The following is a 19,293-nucleotide window of genomic DNA, read 5'->3' on the forward strand; positions in this document are numbered from 1 at the left end:
TACAGAAGCTAACTGTTAACGGCCACTATAGTCTTAGTAGCGTAGTCAGCACCGGAAGTCGTAAAATCAGCCGTTCACCTGGCGGTTTTCTTTTTCCGAGGATGAATAGTAACCTTTTTTATCATATATTGCTGCCTTTGTTCCTGTTAATGTTTACTTTTGTATGCACATTAAATCAACAAAAAAAATAAAAATGCCGACTTTGGAGCAATGTTCACGGATTCTTGTATTTGGCTTTCTATTAGATGCAATGTTATTGGGGACCATGATTTATGTCATCACTTGTTCACACCTCCTCATATGGAAGCTACTTTTCCTTCTTCATGTCTTAAGAAAGGTAGAAACACACACACACACACACACACACACACACACACACACACACTTACCCTGAGGTAGTTGAGGGTGAAGTTGGTCAAACCCATGCGTGTGATGTTTTTGGACAGTTGTTCCAGCACCTGAGGGTCTTGTGCCTGCAGTCAAAAGGCAGGGAAAATAAATAAAAAAAGTGTCATTAAGATGAATGCAGCTAATTACAACCAATTATTTGCAACCAATTAGCCGAACTTTAGTTCCCGCTGCAGACACGTCATCTCAAGTCATAAACAGGACATTGCAGTTCTGTCTACCCTTAGAGAGCCTCAGGTAAACGTATCTCTTATGTGTGACTGCCATCATATTGCAGTCTACATGTATCTCTTATGTGTGACTGCCATCATATCGCAGTCTACACATGTCTCTTATGTGTGACTGCCATCATATTGCAATCTGCCAATATCTCTTATGTGTGACTGCCATCATATTGCAATCTGCCAATATCTCTTATGTGTGACTGCCATCATATTGCAGTCTGCACGTATCTCTTATGTGTGACTGCCATCATATCGCAGTTGACACGTGTCTCTTATGTGTGACTGCCATCATATTGCAGTCTACACGTATCTTTTATGATGGCAGTTTACACATATCTCTTAGGTGTGACTGCCATCATATTGCAGTCTACACATATCTTGTGTGACTGCCATCATATTGCAGTCTACAAGCATCTCTTATGTGTGACTGCCATCATATTGCAGTCTTCACATATCTCTTATGTGTGACTGCCATCATAGTGCAGTACACACATGTCTTATAAGTGACTGCCATCATATTGCAGTCTACATGTATCTTTTATGATGGCAGTCTAAACATATCTCTTATGTGTGATTGCCATTATATTGCGGTTGACAAGTGTCTCTTATGTGTGACTGCCATCATATTGCAGTCTACACATGTCTTATGTGTGACTGCCATCATATTGCAGTCTACAAGCATCTCTTATGTGTGACTGCCATCATATTGCAGTCTACATGTATCTTTTATGATGGCAGTTTACACATATCTCTTATGTGTGATTGCCATCATAGTGCAGTTTCCAAGTATCTTTTATGTGTGACTGCCATCATATTGCAGTCTGCACATATCTCTTATGTGTGACTGCAATCATATTGCAGTCTTCACATATCTCCTATGTGTGACTGCCATCATATTGCAGTCTACACATATCTCATGTGTGACTGCCATCATATTGCAGTCTGCACATATCTCTTATGTGTGACTGCCATCATTCTGCAGTCTTCACATATCTCTTATGTGTGACTGCCATCATATTGCAGTCTGCACATATCTCTTATGTGTGACTGCCATCATATTGCAGTCTGCACATATCTCTTATGTGTGACTGCCATCATATTGCAGTCTACATGTATCTTTTATGATGGCAATCTACACATTTCTCTTATGTGTGACTGCCATCATTCTGCAGTCTTCACATATCTCTTATGTGTGACTGCCATCATATTGCAGTCTACATGTATCTTTTATGATGGCAATCCACACATTTCTCTTATGTGTGACTGCCATCATATTGCAGTCTTCACATATCTTGTGTGACTGCCATCATATTGCAGTTGACACGTATTTCTTATGTGTGACTGCCATCATATTGCAGTCTACCCGCATTTCTGATGTGTGACTGCCATCATATTGCAGTCTACACATATCTTGTGTGACTGCCATCATATTGCAGTCTACACGTAGAAAATTTATGATTAGAGAAAAAAAGTATGAGGGATTCGGTTCATGATTTAGTCAGTAACTACAGTTGGTCGCTACATCTGTAAGTGCAAGTTAAAACTCTACTATGCAAAGCCAAAGCCATTTATCAACAACACCCAGACACGCTTCGTTGGGCCCCAGCTCATATAAGATGGCCTGATGCAAAGTGGAAAAGTTTTCTGCGGTCTGATGAGTCCACATTTCAAATTGTTTTGGAAACTGAACCCAAGAACCATCCGGACAGTTCTAGGCGCAAAGTGTAAAAGCCAGTATGTGTGATGGTATGGGGGTGTATTAGTGCCCAAGGCATGGGTAACTTACACATCTGTGAAGGCACCATTAATGCTGAAAGGTACATACAGGTTTTGGAGCAACATATGTTGTCATCCAAGCAACGTTATCATGGACGCCCCTGCTTATTTCAGCAAGACAATGCCAAGGCATTGTTAAAAGGAAAGGCCATGTAACACAGTGGTAAAAATGCCCCCGACTACCATTTGTCTACAACATTGTTATAAGTACACCTTTGCTAAATATTGCATCCTTAGAACATTAAAGAACACAAGAGAGAAAGAAAGATAGTTCAACTTACAAATAATAACTTTATTAACGTTGTGTTTACTCTGAAACACATTTAAGATTAAAGTGTATTAGTTTGCCTGAAAAAATAAAATTAAATTAAACCCATTTTTAAAATAAAAACATTTTTTGACATACATTTTTTTTTTATGAACGTAATACAAAATATTTACTTTTAACCTACAGAACAAAAAAATGATTGAACTTGTTTTTTTTATTTACTCAAAATGAGGAAGTGAGGATTTTTGGCTAGAATGATCATGTTTTCTAAGCGGGGTTTTAAGCACGATACTGATAAAGCATGATACTGCATTATACCGATAAAGCATGATACTACATGACACTGAAAACACATGATACTGCATGATACTGATAAAGCATGATTCTGATAAAGCATGATACTGCATAATACTGATAAAGCATGATACTGCATGACACTAAAGCATGACACTGATCAAGCATGACACTGATAAAGCATGATACTGATAAAGCATGACACCGATAATGCATGACACTGATAAAGATAATACTGATAAAGCATGATACTGCATGATACAAATAAAGCATGATACTAATAAAGAATGATACTGACAAAGCATGATACTACATGATACAAATAAAGCATGATAAAGCATGACACTAATAAAGAATGATGCAGCATGATACTGATAAAGCATGACACCGATAATGCATGACACTGATAAAGATAATACTGATAAAGCATGATACTGCATGATACAAATAAAGCATGATACTAATAAAGAATGATACTGACAAAGCATGATACTACATGATACAAATAAAGCATGATAAAGCATGACACTAATAGAGAATGATACTGACAAAGCATGATACTACATGGTACTGATAAAGCATGATACTGCATGATACTGATAAAGAATGATGCAGCATGATACTGATAAAGCCTGATACTGCATGACACTAAAGCATGACACTGATCAAGCATGAAACTGATAAGGCATGATACTGATAAAGCATGATACTGATAAAGCATGACACCGATAATGCATGACACTGATAAAGATAATACTGATAAAGCATGATACTGCATGATAAGGATAAAGCATGATACTGAAAAAGCATGCTACTGATAAAGCATGATACTGCATGATACAAATAAAGCATGATAAAGCATGACACTAATAAAGAATGATACTGACAAAGCATGATACTACATGATACTGATAAAGCATGATACTGGAAAAAGCATGACACTGATAAGGCATGATACTGATAAAGCATGATACTGATAAAGCACAATAAAACATGATACTGTATGATACTGATATAGCATGATAAAGGATGATACTGATAAAGTATGATACTGACAAAGCATGATACTGATAAAGCATGACACCGATAATGCGTGACACTGATAAAGATGATACTGATAAACTATGATACTGCATGATAATGATAAAGCATGATACTGAAAAAGCATGCTACTGATAAAGCATGATACTGCATGATTCAAATAAAGCATGATAAAGCATGACACTAATAAAGAATGATACTGACAAAGCATGATACTACATGATACTGATAAAGCATGATAGCGCATGATACTGATAAAGCATGATACTGCATGATACTGATAAAGCATGATACTGATAACGCATGATAGTGCATGATACTGATAAAAAATGTAACTGAAAAAGCATGATACTGCATGATACTGATAAAGTATGATACTGATAAAGCACAATAAAACATGATACTGTATGATACTGATATAGCATGATAAAGGATGATACTGATAAAGATGATACTGATAAAGCATGATAATGATAAAGCATGATACTGAAAAAGCATGCTACTGATAAAGCATGATACCACATGATACAAATAAAGCATGATACTAATAAAGGTATGAAACTGCATGATACTGATAAAGCATAATGATTTATGAGACTGATAACGCATGATACTGATAACGCATGATAGTGCATGATCATGATACAGCATGACACTGCATGAAACAGATAATGCATGATACTGCATGACACTGATAGAGCATGATACTGATAAAGAATGATACTGAAAAAGCATGATACTGCATGACACTGATAAAGCTTGATACTGAAAAAGCATGATACTAAACGCATGATACTGATCAAGTATGACACTGATAAAGCATGATACTGATTAAGCATGAGACTAATAAAGTATGATACTGATAAAGCATGACACTGCTAAAGATGCCACTGACAAAGATGATACTGATAAAGCATGATACTGATAACGCGTGATACTGTGTGATACAGATATTGCATGATACAGGATGATACTGATAACGCATGATACTGATAAAGCATGACCCTGATAAAGTATGATACTGATAAAGCATGACCCTGATAAAGTATGATACTGATAAAGCATGATCCTGATAAAGTATGATACTGATAAAGCATGACACTGCTAAAGATGCCACTGACAAAGATGATACTGATAAAGCATGATACTGATAAAGCGTGATACTGTGTGATACAGATATTGCATGATACAGGATGATACTGATAACGCATGATACTGATAAAGCATGACCCTGATAAAGTATGATACTGATAAAGCATGACCCTGATAAAGTATGATACTGATAAAGCATGACCCTGATAAAGTATGATACTGATAAAGCATGATACTGATAAAGTATAATAAAACATGATACTGTATGATACTGATATATTATGATACATGATGATACTGATAAAGCATTACACTGATAAAGATGACACTGATAAAGCATGATACTCATAAGGATGATACTCATAAAGCATGATACTGTTAAAGCATGATACTGCATGATATTGATACTGCATGATACTGATAAAGCATGACACTGATAAAGCATAATAAAACATGATACTGTATGATACTGATATATTATGATACATGATGATACTGATAAAGCATGACACTGATAAAGATGATACTCATAAAGATGATACTGATAAAGTATGATACTGCATGATAATAATAAAGCAGGATAGTGATAAAGCATGATACTGATAAAGCTGACCACCTCTCCAGGAATTGGTGCAGCGACACCCAGAGGAGCCAGTAGTTCAGTGCGAATGTTGCGGCCAAAAAGAGGAAGAGAAGAAGAAAGCGGCATGCTGGGACTCACATGCATGGCCAGGATGCTGCGCGGGATGAGTTCTCGATACTGGCGGATGGTGAAGTGCCAAGTCTTGATCCTCATCAGGTCGTCGAAGGCGAACTCCAGGATCAAGCGACCCTCCGTGCACACCTGTGGACCACATCAGCGCTGATGAGCGAGTGCGGGACTCCATGGCGTCAAATCAATAAACGCCGGCGTCGTACCAGTCAGGAAGTAAACGACATCACCGCAATCCAAAAAAAAAAAGAGAATCAAAATAATACACAAGATGATCTACAAAAGTCAAGTAGTCACTTGTGTGAATGCTGGATACAAATTTGCAAAAGCTGACTAGACTGCAGACAAGATACTTCATGTTCACACCTTGTTTTTAGTTTGCCTGAAAATTTAAATACAATTAAACACCTTTTTAAACTAAAACATTTTTTGGGACATAAATATAAAATTGAATTGACTTAATAAATAATATCAACTTCTTTTTGTTTTACTCGAAATGAGGAAGTGAGGATTATTGGCTACTATGAGCATGTTGTCAAAGTGGGGTTTGAAGCATGATACTGATAAAGCATGATTCTGGAAAAGCATGATACTGCATGATACTGATAAACCATGATACTGCATGATAAAGATAAAGCATGATACTGTACAATACGGATAAAGCATGATACTGCATGATACTGAGGGCTTCACGGTGGCAGAGGGGTTAGTGCGTCTGCCTCACAATACGAAGGTCCTGCAGTCCTGGGTTCAAATCCAGGCTCGGGATCTTTCTGTGTGGAGTTTGCATGTTCTCCCCGTGAATGCGTGGGTTCCCTCCGGGTACTCCGGCTTCCTCCCACTTCCAAAGACATGCACCTGGGGATAGGTTGATTGGCAACACTAAATTGGCCCCAGTGTGTGAATGTGAGTGTGAATGTTGTCTGTCTATCTGTGTTGGCCCTGCGATGAGGTGGCGACTTGTCCAGGGTGTACCCCGACTTCCGCCCGATTGTAGCTGAGATAGGCGCCAGCGCCCCCCGTGACACCGAAAGGGAATAAGCGGCAGAAAATGAATGGATGGATGGATGCATGATACTGATAAAGCATGGTACTGCAGAATACTGATAAAGCATGATACTGCATGATAAAGATAAAGCATGAGACCGCATGATACTGATAAAGCATGATTCTGAAAAAGAATGATACTAATAAAGCATGATACTACATGATAATGATAAAGCATGATACTGCACAATACTGATAAAGCATGATACTGCATGATACTGATAAAGCATGCTACTGTGTGATACTGATAAAGCATTATACTGATAAAGCATGATACTCCATGATACTGATAAAGCATGATACTGATAAAGCATGATTCTGAAAAAACATGATACTGCATGATACTGATAAAGCATGAAACTCATAAAAGATGGTACTGCATTATACTGATAAAGCATGATACTGCATGATTCTGATAAAGCATGATACTGCATAGTACTGATAAAGCATGAGACTGCATGATACTGATAAAGCATGATACTGCATAGTACTGATAAAGCATGATACTGCATGATAAAGATAAAGCATGAGACTGCATGATTCTGATAAAGTATGATACTGCATAATACGGATAATGCATGATACTGATAAAGCATGATACTCTGTGATACTGATAAAGCATGATACTGCATAGTACTGATAAAGCATGAGACTGCATGATAAAGATAAAGCATGATACTGCATGATTCTGATAAAGCATGATAAAGATAAAGCATGATACTGATAAAGCATGAGACTGCATGATTCTGATAAAGATAAAGCATGATACTGATAAAGCATGATTCTGAAAAAAACATGAAACTGCATGATACCTATAAAGGATGATACTGCATTATACTGATAAAGCATGATACTGCATGATTCTGATAAAGCATGATACTGCATGATACTGATAAAGCATGATAATGATAAAGCATGATACTGCATGATATTGATAAAGCGGGATACAGCATAATACTGATAAATAATGATACTGATAAAGTATTATACTGCATGATGATAAAGCATGATACCGATAAAGCATAATACATCATGATACTGATAACACATGATACTGTATGACACTGATAAAGCATGATACTGATAAAGTATGATAATGATAAAGTATTATAGTGCATGATACTGATAAAGATTATACTGATAAAGCATGATGCTAATAAAAATGATACTGATAAAACATGACACTGATAAAGATGTTACTGATAAAGTGTGATGCTGATAAATATCCATCCATTTTCTACCGCTTATTCCCTTTTTTGGGGTCGCGGGGGGGCGCTGGCGCCTATCTCAGCTACAATCGGGCGGAAGGCGGGGTACACCCTGGACAAGTCGCCACCTCATCGCAGGGCCAACACAGATAGACAGACAACATTCACACTCACATTCACACACTAGGGCCAATTTAGTGTTGCCAATCAACCTATCCCCAGGTGCATGTCTTTAGAAGTGGGAGGAAGCCGGAGTACCCGGAGGGAACCCACGCATTCACGGGGAGAACATGCAAACTCCACACAGAAAGATCCCGAGCCTGGATTTGAACCCAGGACTGCAGGAACTTCGTATTGTGAGGCAGATGTACTAACCCCTCTGCCACCGTGAAGCCCCATGCTGATAAATATGATGCTGATAAAGATGATACTGATAAAGCATGTTACCTATCAAGATGATACTGATAAAGCATGATACTGATCAAGCATGATACTACAGGATACTGATAAATCATTATACTAATAAAGCATGATACTGATATGTTTGACATCCAAGCAACGTGGTCTTGGACGCCCCTGCTTATTTTAGCAAGACCACGTCGGCGGGACTGGGCCGCCGCCAAAAAAGAGCCATCCCTAATTGTGAATGGATCTACCGGGTGATTATTGGCATGCATCTGGGCTTAAAAATAGACACGCTCTGCTCATTACTTAGTGGTCTTCATCACATTGTCTTCCGCACCTCTCCCAAAATGTGAAAAATAAGTGTAACCCCGCCGAGGCTGTTTTGATGCCGGAGACAAAAGAACTTCAGGTCAGGCAGAGTTGCCAATTAGGCAGGGAAAGAGAGAAAGGATGAAGGAAAAAAAAAACAAAAAAAAAAACAATTCTGGCCCTTTTTTTTTTTTTTAGCCGAAGCCAGCGCCCGCGCTTCTCCTCCTCTGCGTTGCCATGACAACCGGCAGAGAGGGACGGAGCCAGAGCGAGCGAGGGGGGGCGGGAGAGGAGTGGGGGGAATCAGCTGATTAGTTGGCATGGCAACGGCAAAGATGTAATCCCAGCAGACACTCTCTAATCAATGCCCCCCGGCACACACACACACCTCTCCTGGGAATGTACTAGAAAGATGCTGGCGGCCATATTGTAACCCCCCCACCCCCCACCCCGACTGGTGTACTTGTACTAATTGTATGAATACTACTGGTGTACATGGAAAATTATCATAACTACTACGACTGTAATTGCACGAATATTATAAATACTACTGGTGAATAACAAATATGATAAATAATACTGGTGACCCTGTTTCCATATGACTTGGGAAATTGAGTTTGATGTAAATATAAACAAAATACAATGATTTGCAAATCCTTTTCAACCCATATTCAGTTGAATATGCTACAAAGACAACATATTTGATGTTCAAACTGATAAAAAAAAAAAAAAATTGTGTGCAAATAATCATTAACTTTAGAATTTGATGCCAGCAACACAAAGAAGTTGGGAAAGGTGGCAATAAATACTGATACAGTTGAGGAAATGCTCGTCAAACACTTATTTGGAACATCCCACAGGTGTGCAGGCTAATTGGGAACAGGTGGGTGCCATGATTGGGTATAAAAATTGCTTCCCAGAAAAAAATGCTCAGTCTTTCACAAGAAAGGATGGGGTGAGGTACACCCCTTTGTCCACAACTGCGTGAGAAAATAGTCAAACCGTTTAAGAACATTTCTCAAAGTGCAATTGTAAGAAATTTAGGGATTTCAACATCTACGGTCCATAATATCATCAAAAGTTTCAGAGAATCTGGAGAAAAAAACTCTACATTAGCGGCATGGGCGGAAACCAACATTGAATGACTGTGACCTTCGATCCCTGTATCAAAAACCGACATCAATCTCTAAAGGATATCACCGCATGGGCTCAGGAACACTTCCGAAAACCACTGTCACTAAATACAGTTCGTCGCTACATCCGTAACTGCAAGTTAAAGCTCTACTATGCAAAGCGAAAGCCGTTTATCAACAACATCCAGAAACGCCGCCGGATTCTCTAGGCCCGATATCATCTAAGATGTGACTGATGCAAAGTGGAAAAGTGTTCTGTGGTCTGACGAGTCCACGTTTCAAACTGTTTTTGGAAATATTCGACATCGTGTCAAATCATTGTATTCCGTTTATATTTACATCAAACACAATTTCCTAACTCATATGGAAAGGGGGTTTGTAGATCCACTATGAACTGGACTTTCACAATATTATGTCAGAACCACTGGAGGGGAGGGGTGTCACCCACATCTGCAGTCTTCTCCAAGGTCTCTCATAGTCATTGACATTGACATCCCACTGGGTTGAGAGTTTTTCCTTGCCCTGATGTGGGCTCTGAACCGAGCATGTCGTTGTGGCTTGTGCAGCCCTTTGAGACACTTGTGATTTAGGGCTATATAAATAAACTTTTATTGATTGAGTGTTAGGCCAGAAATGTCAAACAGGCCCACGAGTTTGCTAATTGAGCTTCATTTTTAAATGAAATAAACTGCTGTTCTAAATGTGTCCACTGGATGGCGCTCTGGCAATTCTGTTAGGCAAGCAAATAGTTCAAGTATACCAACTAAACGTATGCATACTTGACAACCTTGAGACCTCCGAATTCGGGATATGGGGGCGGCGGGGTTTGGTAGTAGCGGGGTTGTATATTGTAGCGTCCCGGAAGAGTTAGTGCTGCAAGGGCTTCCGGGTATGTGTTCTGTTGTGTTTATGTTGTGGGATAACTGTTGTTAACTGAGGCAAACGGTGTACTAAAATAGCCTGGACACAACTAAAGTAGCAGGACCTGACCAAATTGAACCAGTTTTCTTAAGCTGATTTTGTTGCTGAGCCTCTCTCGCATATTTTTAACCTAAGTCTAACAGGTAAAAGCATTCCAAAAATCTGGATATCGGCCTTTGTTCTCCCTCTGCTAAAAGGGGGCGAACCCACAAATATAAATAACTACGGACCGATTTCTAAACGATGCGTTTTAGCTAATGCCATATCTGTTGCCATCCAAGCAACATCGTCATGGACGCCCCTGCTTATTTCAGCAAGACGACGCCAAGTCTTCAAAGTACACAGTAATTGTCATGTCTATGTAATCATGTTTTGTTTTAGTCATGTTCTGTTTGTTTTTTGGCCACTCAGTTCTTGTTTTTGCACTTCCTGGTTAGTTTTGTCACCATGATTACCCATTAGTTTTCACCTGTCTAGATGTCTCACACCTGTTTTCACTAATCACCACAGTATTATTTAAGCCTGTCTGTTTCTGTTGTTCATTCTGGCAACATCACCTCCTTCTCACCTTCTATGCCTTCCATGCCAATGATCCATGCCCCTTGTCTTTTTCCAAGTAAGTTTTTTTGTTATTCATGCCATTGTGCAAGTGTTTTGTTTTATGTTCATAGTTTTATTTCATAGCCAAGTTTTTGTACCGCCATTGTTTGGGGCGGTTTAGCTCGGTTGGTAGAGTAGCCGTGCCAGCAACTTGAGGGTTGCAGGTTCGATTCCCGCTTCCGCCATCCTAGTCACTGCCGTTGTGTCCTTGGGCAAGGCACTTTACCCACCCGCTCCCAGTGCCACCTACACTGGTTCGAATGTAACTTAGATATTGGGTTTCACTATGTAAAGCGCTTTGAGTCACTAGAGAAAAAGCGCTATATAAATCGAATTCACTTCACTTCACTGTTTTTTTTAGTTATAGTCTCAAAATAAAAGATGTCTTTCCCTTCATGCCATCTCCGGTCCAAGTTAAATGACAAATGGGTTGTACTTGTATAGCGCTTTTCTACCTTCAAGGTACTCAAAGCGCTTTGACACTACTTCCACATTTACCCATTCACACACTGATGGAGGGAGCTGCCATGCAAGGCGCTAACCTAGCACCCATCAGGAGCAAGGGTGCAGTGTCTTGCTCAGGACACAACGGACGTGACGAGGTTGGTACAAGGTGGGGATTGAACCAGGGACCCTCGGGTTGCGCACGGCCACTCTCCCACTACGCCACGCCGTCCCAGTTCACTTGCATCTCGGGAAAACAACCACCTCATAGTCCAAGTATTGACAGTAATAATGTTTACCCATCGCGCCGCCGCTCGCAGTCTGTGGAACGCTCTCCCTGACCACCTGAGGGCACCACAGACTGTGAATGTTTTTAAAAAAGGCTTAAAAACCCTTCTTTTTAAAAAACAAAAACAACCTTTTTATAGATATATGCATATTAGTTCTAGGTATTAGGCTGTTGTAGTTTTTATTTATTTGTATTATCTTTTTATTATTTTTTTATTAATACACTGTAGCACTTTGAGGTTGTTAGCTCAATGTAAAGTGCTTTTTTACAAATATAATCTGAACTTGTTTTTATCGCTGCACTACAGACTCCGTTTCTCCACGGTGCCACCTGCGTCGTTAGCCTCAAAGTGTCCCTTTTCCTAGTGAATAAATGGCTGCAGCGCCTAAATCAGAATAATTGCACGTGCAATAAAGGTGCCGGAGTTAGTCCGGGTGGCACCTTCGCACAGATATATCAGGCACAAATTCAGCTAACACTGCTTTTTTTTTTTTTTTTTTTTTTTGCACACACAATCCAGCTAGGGTGATATATTTGGCCAGAGAGACTACAAAATGCTCCAATCAATTCATTTGGTAATAAACGCTACGCCACCATTGAAAACTTCAAAGGAGGTGGATGGGGAAAAAAAAAGTGCTCTTTGAAAACGGTGAAGATCCGCGTTGATTGAGGAGTGAGGTCATGAATCCTCCCCCTGGCGGCGAGGGCGCCGTAAGAACGACGCCCCAGCCAGGGTCTCACGCCGTTATTTGCATGGCGGGTGCCAAATAATGCATACGGAACATATATGCACCTGTAGCAAACAAACAATCAATCAATCAATCAATGTTTACTTATATAGCCCTAAATCACTAGTGTCTCAAAACAATGACCTCATCATTATGATCCCACTTTGCAACGTGCCTAAAAAGTGACTTAAAGGGCACGTGAGAGTGGAAGCCTGCTATGACCATTTAGTAACAAAAACAGTTTTAAAAAAAAAATAAATCAGTGTTTTTTTTATTTTAATAATGATTAAAAAAAATCGGTATAATTTATAAAAATTAAAAGAAACACAAACATAGGTATGTGTGGAGGGGGGGGGCGTGGTCGGCGCGCCTCCAGCGGCTTCGAAGCCCAGCTGGCAGGTGAGTGGATTGCCCAGCTGGGACCGGTAATCAAATCACTTGTCTCCTTTATCAGCGGCGTTCGAGGCCTTGAGGGGGATTTGCATATCCATCCATCCATCCATCCATTTTCTACCGCGGGGGGCGCTGGCGCCTATCTCAGCTACAATCGGGCGGAAGGCGGGGTACACCCTGGACAAGCCGCCACCTCATCGCAGGGCCAACACAGATAGACAGACAACATTCCCACTCACATTCACACACAAGGGCCAATTTAGTGTTGCCAATCAACCTATCCCCAGGTGCATGTCTTTGGAAGTGGGAGGAAGCCGGAGTACCCGGAGGGAACCCACGCAGTCACGGGGAGAACATGCAAACTCCACACAGAAAGATCCCGAGCCTGGATTTGAACCCAGGACTGCAGGACCTTCGTATTGTGAGGCAGACGCACTAACCCCTCTGGCAGGTGAGTGGATTGCCCAGCTGGGACGGGTAATCTAATCACTTGTCGCCTTTATCAGCAGCGTCCCGAGGCCTTGAGGGGGATTTGCAAATCCCTTTCGACTTATATGTTATACAAATTAAAAGTAATATAAATATTTGTATGTTTCATATTAATTTCAAATATGTAAACATATGTTTGTGTTATGCTAATAAAAGAAATGTAAACATCTGTCTGTTTCATTCTAACTAAAAGAAATGTAAACATCCAAATGATTTTTATTACCTAAAATAAAATGAACATTTGAATGTTTAAAACTAATTATAATAAATGTAAACATCTGCATGTTTATGCTAATTAAAATAAATATAAACACTTGTGTGTTTGATAGATGGATAGATAGTACTTTATTGATTCCTTCAGGAAAATTTAAATATTATCAATAAAACATTACATTTATCTATTATATTACAATATATTTAATCAATAACATTAAATATAGTATACTAATTCAACTAAATATAAACAGCTGTATGTTTTATACTAATCAAACATAATGTAAACATCTGTATGTTTTATACTAATTATAAATACGTAAACATCCGTATGGTTTATACTAATTAAAATAAATGTAAACGTGTATGTGTCATACAAATTAAATGTAACATAAAAATGTGTATGTTTCATACTAATTACAAATATTTAAACATTTGTATGTTTTATACTAATTCAGTTAAATATCAACATTTGTGTTTTTCTAATTAGTATAAAACATAAACATCAAGAAAAGTACAAATCGTTATACTACTGTAAAGTAACGTAAACATACATATGTCTTAGTATGATAAAAATTGTAAACATCTGTATGGTTTATATTAATTAAAATAAAAGTAAACATTTGTATGTTTTATTCTACTTTAAACACATTTAAACATCTGTATGATTTATATTAGTTGAAATACAAATGTATGTTTCCTACTAATTAGAAGTATGTAAATATCTGTATGATTTACATCAATAAAAAGATACACACAAACATGTACTTTATATTGTAACTAAAAGAAAAGTACACATCTTTATACAACTGAAAAGTAACGTAAACAGTCGTATGTTTTTTTTTAATAATAAAAAAAGCAAACACTGTACAATTAATACTAATTAAAATACACGTAAACATCTGTCTTGTTTCAATCTAACTAAAATGAATGTATGTTTTTTTTATTAATTAAAACGAATGGAAACATTTGTATGTGTCGTACTAATTTTAATACATGTAAACATATGTATGTTTTATGCTAATTAAAATAAATGTAAAAAGTTGTATGTTTCATAGGAATTACAAATATGTAAACATATGTATGTTTTATGCTAATTAAAATAAATGTGAACATCTGTATGATTGTATTACTTAAAATGAAAGTAAACATTTGTGTTTTATACTAATTAAAATAAATGCAAAGATATGTACGTCTCATACTAATAACAAATATGTAAACATATGTATGTTTTTAATTAATTAAAATAATAATAATAAACATTTGTGTGTGTTATACTAATACAAAACATATACAAATATTGATGGTTTATATTAATTAAAAGTAATATAAACATTTGTATGTTTCATACTAATTACAAATATGTAAACATCTGTATGTGTTATGCTAATAAAGAAATGTAAACATCTCTATGTTTTACACTAATTATAATAAATGTAAACATCTGTATGTTTTACACTAATTATAATAAATGTAAACATCTGTATGTGTTAAGCTATTAAAAGAAATGTAAACATCTGTATAATTTGTATTAATTAAAATAAATGTAAACATGTGTATGTTTTGTATTACCTAAAATAATTTAAACATTTGTAGGTTTTGTACTTATTAAAATAAATGTAAACATCTGTATGTTTTATACTAAAATAGATGTAAACATCTGTATGTTTCGTACTAAAAATGTCTTATATCAATGAAAAGATACACACAAATAAGTATGTTGTATTGTAACCAGAATAAAAGTACGCATCTATATAATACTAAAAAGAAAAAAAATATCTGTGTGTTTTATATTTGTAAAATAAATTAATATATATAGTTTAATACTACTTAAAATAAATGTAAACATCTGTATGTTTTCAACTAATTAAAATAAATGTAAACATTTGTATGTTTCAAACCAACTACATTACAAAAAAATTAAACATCTGTATTTTTACTCATGAAAAGAAAGGTTAACATCTGTATGTTTTATAATAATAATATACTATTTTGTACAAATTAAAAATAAATGTAAACATCTGTATGATTTTTACAACTTAAGAAATGTAAACGTGTATGTGTTATACTAATTACAAATATGTGAACATTCGTATGTTTCATACTAATTATAATAAATGTAAAGATCTGCATGTTTTATACTAATACAACATACATGTAAACATCTAAGTTTTATACTAATAAAAAATAAATGTAATCATCTGCATGTTTATACTAATACATAAGAAATGTAAACATCTGCATGTTTTATATACATCTACATGTTTTATACTCATAAAAAATAAACGTAAACATCTGCATGTGTTATACTAATAAAAAATAAACGTAAACATCTGTAAGTTTTATAGTAATAAAAAATAAATGTAAATATCTCCATGTTTTATACTAATTACAAATAAACGTAAACATCTGCATATTTTATACTTATAAAAAATAAACAAACATCTGTAAATGTTATACTAATAAAAAATAAACGTAAACGTCTGAGTTTTATACGAATAAAAAATAAACGTAAACATCTGTAAATTTTATACTAATAAAAAACAAATGTAAACATCTGCATGTTTTGTATTGAAAAAATAAACCCAATCCCCTGCATGATTTATACTAATAAAAAATAAATGTAATCATTTGTATTTTTTTTTTTACAAAAAAATAAATGTAAACATGTGCATGTTTTATACTAATAAAAAATAAATGTAAACATCTGCATGTTTTATACTAATAACAAATAAACTTATCTGCATGTTTCATACTTATAAAAATAATCAAACATCTGTAAATGTTATACTAATACAAAATAAACGTAAACATCTTCACGTTTCATACTAATAAAAAATAAACGTAAACATCTGTAAGTTTTATACGAATAAAAAATAAATGTAAACATCTGCATGTTGTGCACTAAAAAAATAAATGTAAACATCTGCATTTTCATACTAATAAGAAATGTAAACATCTGCATGTTTTATATTAGTAAAATAAACGTAAACATCTGTATATTGTTTTACTAATAAAAATAATCTTAAACATCTGCATAGTTTATATAAAAAAATGCAAACATCTGTATGTTTTATATTAATAAAAAATAAACAAACATCTGCATGTTTTATACTAATAAAAAATTAAAATTAAGCATCTTCATGTTTTATATTACTAAAAAATAAATGTAAAAATCTGAATGTTTTATATTAGTAGAATAAATGTAATCATCTGCATTTTCATAGTAAGAAATAAGAAATGTAAACATCTGCATTTTATATTAGGAAAATAAACGTTAACATCTGTATATTTTTTTACTAATAAATATAATCATAAACATCTGCATGTTTTATATTAGTGAAATAAACGGAAACATCTGTATAGTTTTTACTAATATAAATAATCTTAAACATCTGCATGTTTAATATTAATAAAACATGCAAACATCTGTATGTTTTATACTAACAAAAAAGAAAATTTTAAATCTGCATTTTTTTTTATAATAATAAAAAGAAACAAACATCTCTATGTTTTATACCAATCAAATAAATGTAAACATCTGCATGTTTTATACTAATAAAAAGTAAAAATTAGGCATCTTCATGTTTTATATTAATAAAAAATAAATGCAAACATCTGAATGTTTTATAGTAATAAAATAAATGTAACCATCTGCATTTTCATAGTAAGAAATAAGAAATGTAAACATCTGCATTTTATATTAGTAAAATAAACGTAAACATCTGTATTTTTTTTTACTAATAAATATAATCTTAAACATCTGCATGTTTTATATTAGTAAAATAAAGGTAAACATCTGTATATATTTTTACTAATAGAAATAATCTTGAACATCTGTATGTTTTATATTAATAAAAAAGAAACAAACATCTGCATGTTATATACTAATGAAAAATTAAAATTAAGCATGTTCATGTTTTATATTAATAAAAAATAAATGTAAACATCTGCATGTTTTATACTAATAAAATAAATGTAACCATCTGCATGTTCATACTAAGAAATAAGAAATGTAAACATCTGTGGACAAGTCGCCACCTCATCACAGAGAAACATGAACATTTCTATGTTTTGTATTTATCAAACTGAACCGACACGTTTATGTTTCATACTCAAATAAATAAATGATCCTACTTATTATATTTATTATATTTTACATCATATTGTTGTCATTTGTATTCATATTGGTGTCATTTGTGTCATATTATTGTTATTTGTGTTGTTATTGTGTCATATTGATGTTATTTGTTTTATTATCGATCACATTATTTGTGTTATTGTTTTGTCATATTAATGTTATTTGTGTAATTGTTACGTCAGATTGTTGTCATTTGTTTTATTATTGTGTCATATTGATGTTATTTGTATTCATATTGTGTCAAATTCATGTTATTTGTGTAATTGTTACGTCAGAATGTAGTCATTTGTTTTATTATTGTGTCATATTATCTGTTATTTGTTTTATTATAGATCACATTGTTGTTATTTGTGTTATTGTTTTGATAATTGTTTTTTGTGTTATTGTGATTTGTGTTATTGTTTTGTCATATTATTGTGATTTGTGTTATTAGTGTGTCATATTATTGTTATTTGTTTTATTAGTGTCATATTATTGTTATTTGTTATTAGTGTGTCATATTATCCGTTATTTGCTTTATTATAGATCAAATTGTTGCTATTTGTGTTATTGTTTTGTCATAATGTTTTTTGTGTTATTAATGTGGCATATTATTGTTTTAATTGTGTCATATTATTGTTATTTGTGTTATTAACGTGGCATATTATTGTTATTTGTTTTATTGTTATTTGTGTTATTGTTGTGTCATAATGCTTTTTGTGTTATTAATGTGGCATATTATTGTTTTAATTGTGTCATATTATTGTTATTTGTGTTATTAACGTGGCATATTATTGTTATTTGTTTTATTGTGTCATATTATTGTTATTTGTGTTATTATTGTGTCATTATAGTGTGTCATATAATATGACACAACAGTAAAGGGGCGGTTTAGCTCGGTTGGTAGAGCGGCCGTGCCAGCAACTTGAGGGTTGCAGGTTCGATCCCCGCTTCCGCCATCCTAGTCACTGCCGTTGTGTCCTTGGGCAAGACACTTTACCCACCTGCTCTCAGTGCCACCCACACTGCTTTAAATGTAACTTAGATATTGGGTTTCACTATGTAAAGCGCTTTGAGTCACTTGAGGAAAAAGCGCAATATAAATATAATTCACTAATTCACAATTGTTAGTTCTATTCACATTGTGCCTTATTGCTATTTGTGTTATTAAAGTGACAT

At 35.0% G+C, this 19,293-nt stretch overlaps 1 protein-coding gene across 5 annotated transcripts in view; it reads right to left on the reverse strand.

The window, feature by feature from the left end:
- Nucleotides 1-19,293, reverse strand: part of ldb2a (LIM domain binding 2a) — a 233,687-nt gene that overhangs the window by 68,470 nt on the left and 145,924 nt on the right. For 4 of the 5 annotated variants that reach the window (XM_061891679.1, XM_061891678.1, XM_061891676.1 and 1 more), the window contains exons 4-5: nt 5,825-5,947; nt 390-473 (exon numbers count right to left, since the gene is read on the reverse strand). In XM_061891679.1, the coding sequence (XP_061747663.1) occupies nt 390-473; nt 5,825-5,947 (207 nt within the window). The remainder of the gene's footprint in view (nt 1-389; nt 474-5,824; nt 5,948-19,293) is intronic. The other variant, XM_061891680.1, reaches the window with a different exon arrangement.

This window comes from Nerophis ophidion, linkage group LG29 (genome assembly GCF_033978795.1).
Source record: "Nerophis ophidion isolate RoL-2023_Sa linkage group LG29, RoL_Noph_v1.0, whole genome shotgun sequence".
Lineage (NCBI taxonomy): Eukaryota > Metazoa > Chordata > Actinopteri > Syngnathiformes > Syngnathidae > Nerophis > Nerophis ophidion.